The sequence below is a fragment of the Lolium rigidum genome, unplaced genomic scaffold, assembly GCF_022539505.1.
Source record: "Lolium rigidum isolate FL_2022 unplaced genomic scaffold, APGP_CSIRO_Lrig_0.1 contig_63777_1, whole genome shotgun sequence".
NCBI classification, from domain to species: Eukaryota; Viridiplantae; Streptophyta; class Magnoliopsida; order Poales; family Poaceae; genus Lolium; species Lolium rigidum.
This window is the reverse complement of record NW_025901202.1, coordinates 14853-18657: the sequence shown is the minus strand read 5'-3', so window position 1 is coordinate 18657 and position 3805 is coordinate 14853. Positions and strand designations below refer to the sequence as shown.

Here is a 3805-nt window from a genome sequence, read left to right as displayed (position 1 = left end):
CTCCAATGGAAGCTGGTAGTCATACCGAGCAAGCTAGGGAATGCCCAAGCCACCAAATCTCAAGGGCCGGCATACCTTGGCCCAGTTGACATGGCAGTCGCCACTGAGCAGTCGCCTGTCCAACGGGAGAAGTTGGTGGAGGGGAATGGCTGCCAGGACTGACTTGACCAGGGTAAGTTGTCCCGCCTTTGCCATCATGGACGCCTTCCAAGTGGGAAGCATGTTGACGATCCGATTGACAAGGAAGTGGGGCCTGAACCTTACCCGCTGGAGGACCTCAAAGAGTAGCACCTATGAGACCGAATCAAACGCAAGGGTGATGTCCAGCTTGACATTGGTGGGTGGTTCCTTTGAGCTTGTGAGCTGGTATATGTCTAGATCCAATTCCCAAACCAGTACATCAGGAAGTAAGAATTTGTGTTCTATATTTTAGTCATATCTCATAATAGCTAATCCATGGGCAAGGACTACTGCAAACAGAAAATGTTATGGGTGTAAACAACTAGCTACAAGATGCATGCTGTCACTACGACTTTCCCTCTGTTATATATGCATGTAATAACAGTTTGTAATGAATACAATGACTCATTTTGAACTAGCTATAATGCAATAGGTGCTGCCAATAAAATAACTTATTGGTAGGTTTTAGCAGCACACACAGCACTGCATCATCGAAACAGAAAATTCTGCAAAGTCAAAAGTCATGCTTCAAAGAGACGAACCATTTGTGTCATCAGGTGATGATTGTTGTTGCTTTTGTAACTCAAGCTTCAAGCATGAAAGGTCTTCCTTGGCTAGTCGGAGATCATACTCAGCGAGTGCCAACTTTTCTTCTGCTGCTATTTTCTCTTCTAGCAAATTCTGTGGATCGGCACCTGTCAAAAACAACATAGATGTGATGCATCAAACAAACCTGCTAAGAAAGCTGGTAACTCGCAATTATCTATGTGCATGGATAAGTAGCGCAAGAAAACAAGTCAACAAACCAAACTGGATTCCCTCTGAATCCAATGTAAATCATTTTGGACATTGACATGATTTCCAAGGTGATATTTGCCCATCAATTTCTACAAAAATATGTTGTTCCGCATAAAGTTAAGTATATATATACTGTGCACATGTGATGAAGTGTATTTTATGATGGATCCATACAAATTTTCAGTAGCAGACCAAGAAGGTTTGCTGGGGCGAAGATTTAAGGTGTAAAATTTTAGATAGAAATGCAAGTGCACTTGGTATATGAATGGTCCGCAAAATATTCAATATTTATACAACTATTTTTTTCGAAATGGGGATTCCCCAGCCTCTGCATCAATTAATGCATACAAATATTTATACAACTATGGAGAAAATAAAACTATAAGAAAACTCCTTTTGCTCAAAAGGCTCGGCATCTGCCACACTAGACACTACGACCCAAAATTCCAAATGAGACATGTAATGTGTGAGAAGGAAGTGCGTGCACTACAGAATTTTTCTTTTTTGAGATTGGTGCACTACCATTTAGAGATGCAGAGATGAGGGTTTTTTTTTTCTGAACAAGGGCGGTACATGTGGTGCCCCACTATGCTCAGCAATTCAGCACCAGGTTACCTAGGTCTTTTTATTTTTGAGTGAATGTGACCTATGTCTGTGTGAGACACATTGATGGGCCACTCTCGTTAGCCCAGACGCTCAGGCCCACTGCGGCTTTCTTCTCCCGTGCACCTTCGACCTGCCATGGACGGAAAGCTTGGATCGACAAACTGATATCTATCCATGGCACCGATCCGTTCAGCCACCGTAGGAGTAAGGACCAGGGGTACAATGCTCCCCCGCGGGAGACCCAGAGCGGCCACCCCTGCTCACCCCTACGGTGGGTCCGCCACTGCAGATTTGACGTTGGTAATTCTTTCTACACTAATGGTCAAGCATAAAAACGGTTTAACTCTAAATCTGACTAACATTGGAATCATGGTGAGGATTATATTTATACTAAAAAGGCAGCACAGAAACTCATACCATTTACTTAGCATCCCATTTCTCAGCCCTTGGCATGGCAGTATCAAGGTCTGCAGTTCAATATGAATCAACGTAGACAAACTAAATGGATACTTTACTTGCACCATCTCAAAAGTTATCAGTGATCAATTAAAAATGGCTACCCAAGCTGTTTTGTTTCGTCAGTCTCTGTTCATTTAAAAGGTTTATTTGTACTACTCCATATGTAATGCGCCGTGCACATGACAAAGGAATGTCAACTGATCGCCGAGGCAAATTACTTAACAGAGAGAGTTACACGATCAATTTCAGGCCGTCCAAGAACAAGGATCTAAAAGCTAGTCTCAAATCCGATCATGGAGGAGCGGGCCTGTGCGCTGACATATCAGAGAAGGTAAAGGTCGCAATTGCTACAAAACACCCGCAAGATCCAGCCAGCGAGCAGTGTCAGAGACACACTGCGTGGTCCGGCGCAGGGAACCGGGACCTAACGCAGAGGAACTAACTAGCGCAGCGGAGAGACGGGGAAATGGCGGTACCGGGAGGTGCGGAGGAGGCGCGGGCGACCAGGTCAGGCGGGAAGAAGGCAGGGTCGGAGAAGAAGGAGCGGAGGCGGAGTGCCTGCGCGTGTCGGCCGTCCTCCTGCAGCTCCTGCAGCAGCTCGAGCGCCGTGAGGTGGTACTTCTCCTCCAACAGGAAGTTGACCACACAGTTGCACAGCGACGCCCACCGCTCCTCCGCGGCGCCGCCCGCCGCCTCCATGCTCATCGGGATCTCTCGGATCCGGACCTTCGACGGCCCCGGCCTCTCTAGCCGGGTCGAGGAGCGGGCGACCCGGACTAGAAGAAAGGGGAAGATCGCGATTTGCGAGGTGGGAGCCACACAACGTGAGGCGTGTGACTTACTTGGGGCCTGGTTAGTGATTACATACGAGATGTGTATTTAGTTCTTTTTTAAAGCAACCACATATTATTTCATAAAACGAAAATCAAGTTAAGGAAGCAACACATATGGAAACTAAAAGATAAACTGGGATAAAATAATTGTTTTAAATTTGCAGATAAAATCCTAAAAATTTGAGAAATACAACACGATACCTACTGTTTCTTGCAACCACCATAGCCAGCGGCGAGCAGTACCGTTAGCGAATCGTTTTTTGACCTAACGCTCTGGCGATCGGGCGATCGGCAGGCGATTAGGGTTTTGTTTACCACGTCTGGGGTTTCTTCTCGGGCGTGGGTTTCCAGATCGATCTCCGCGGGGATTGCAGACAGTGTTTGGTTTGCTGCGTTCATCAGGCGAGGGACGACGCAGGTTTCTAGGGCTTGCTCTCGGCCGCGTTTTTCTCGGCTTTCGAAGATCCGTCGCGGATCTGAGTATGGCAAGTCCTGCTACGTTTTCAAACCAGGGCACGGCCCTCGGAACCAAGAGGGATGAACCCATTGGCGACTTGCTACGAGACCGGACTCGGATGAAGAGGAAATTAATGATTTGGTCTTTGAGGAAGAGGAGACGGCGCCGAAACAGGGTCTGAAGTGGATGGCGCTGCTGAAGGTCCATACCGCGAATCAGTTTAGTCCGATGACGTTCGAGCAACACATGAGGAACGCCTGGTCTCCCGCTCAGCAGGTGGAGTTCAACCATCTTGAAGGTAATTTGTTCACGATTCAATGTTTCTGTTTAGGGGATTGGCTGAAGATCACTGAAGGAGGACCATGGTTGTTTAGACAAAATGCCGTCTGTATTGAGAAGTATGATGGACTTTCGGATCCTCGGGGCATTGACTTAAATCACTTTGAAACTTGGATGCAAATTCACAAACTGC

General features: G+C 46.8%; 1 protein-coding gene across 1 annotated transcript; it reads right to left on the bottom strand.

Annotated features, from left to right (window-relative positions):
• Positions 1–692: 692 nt before the first annotated feature.
• LOC124681976 lies at positions 693–2866 on the bottom strand. The gene is made up of 2 exons (XM_047216744.1): positions 2520–2866; positions 693–875 (listed from the first exon to the last, which is right to left on the bottom strand). The coding sequence occupies exons 1-2, from the start codon at positions 2746–2748 to the stop codon at positions 709–711; spliced, it is 396 nt and encodes a 131-aa protein (XP_047072700.1). The 5' UTR covers positions 2749–2866; the 3' UTR covers positions 693–708.
• Positions 2867–3805: the final 939 nt, after the last annotated feature.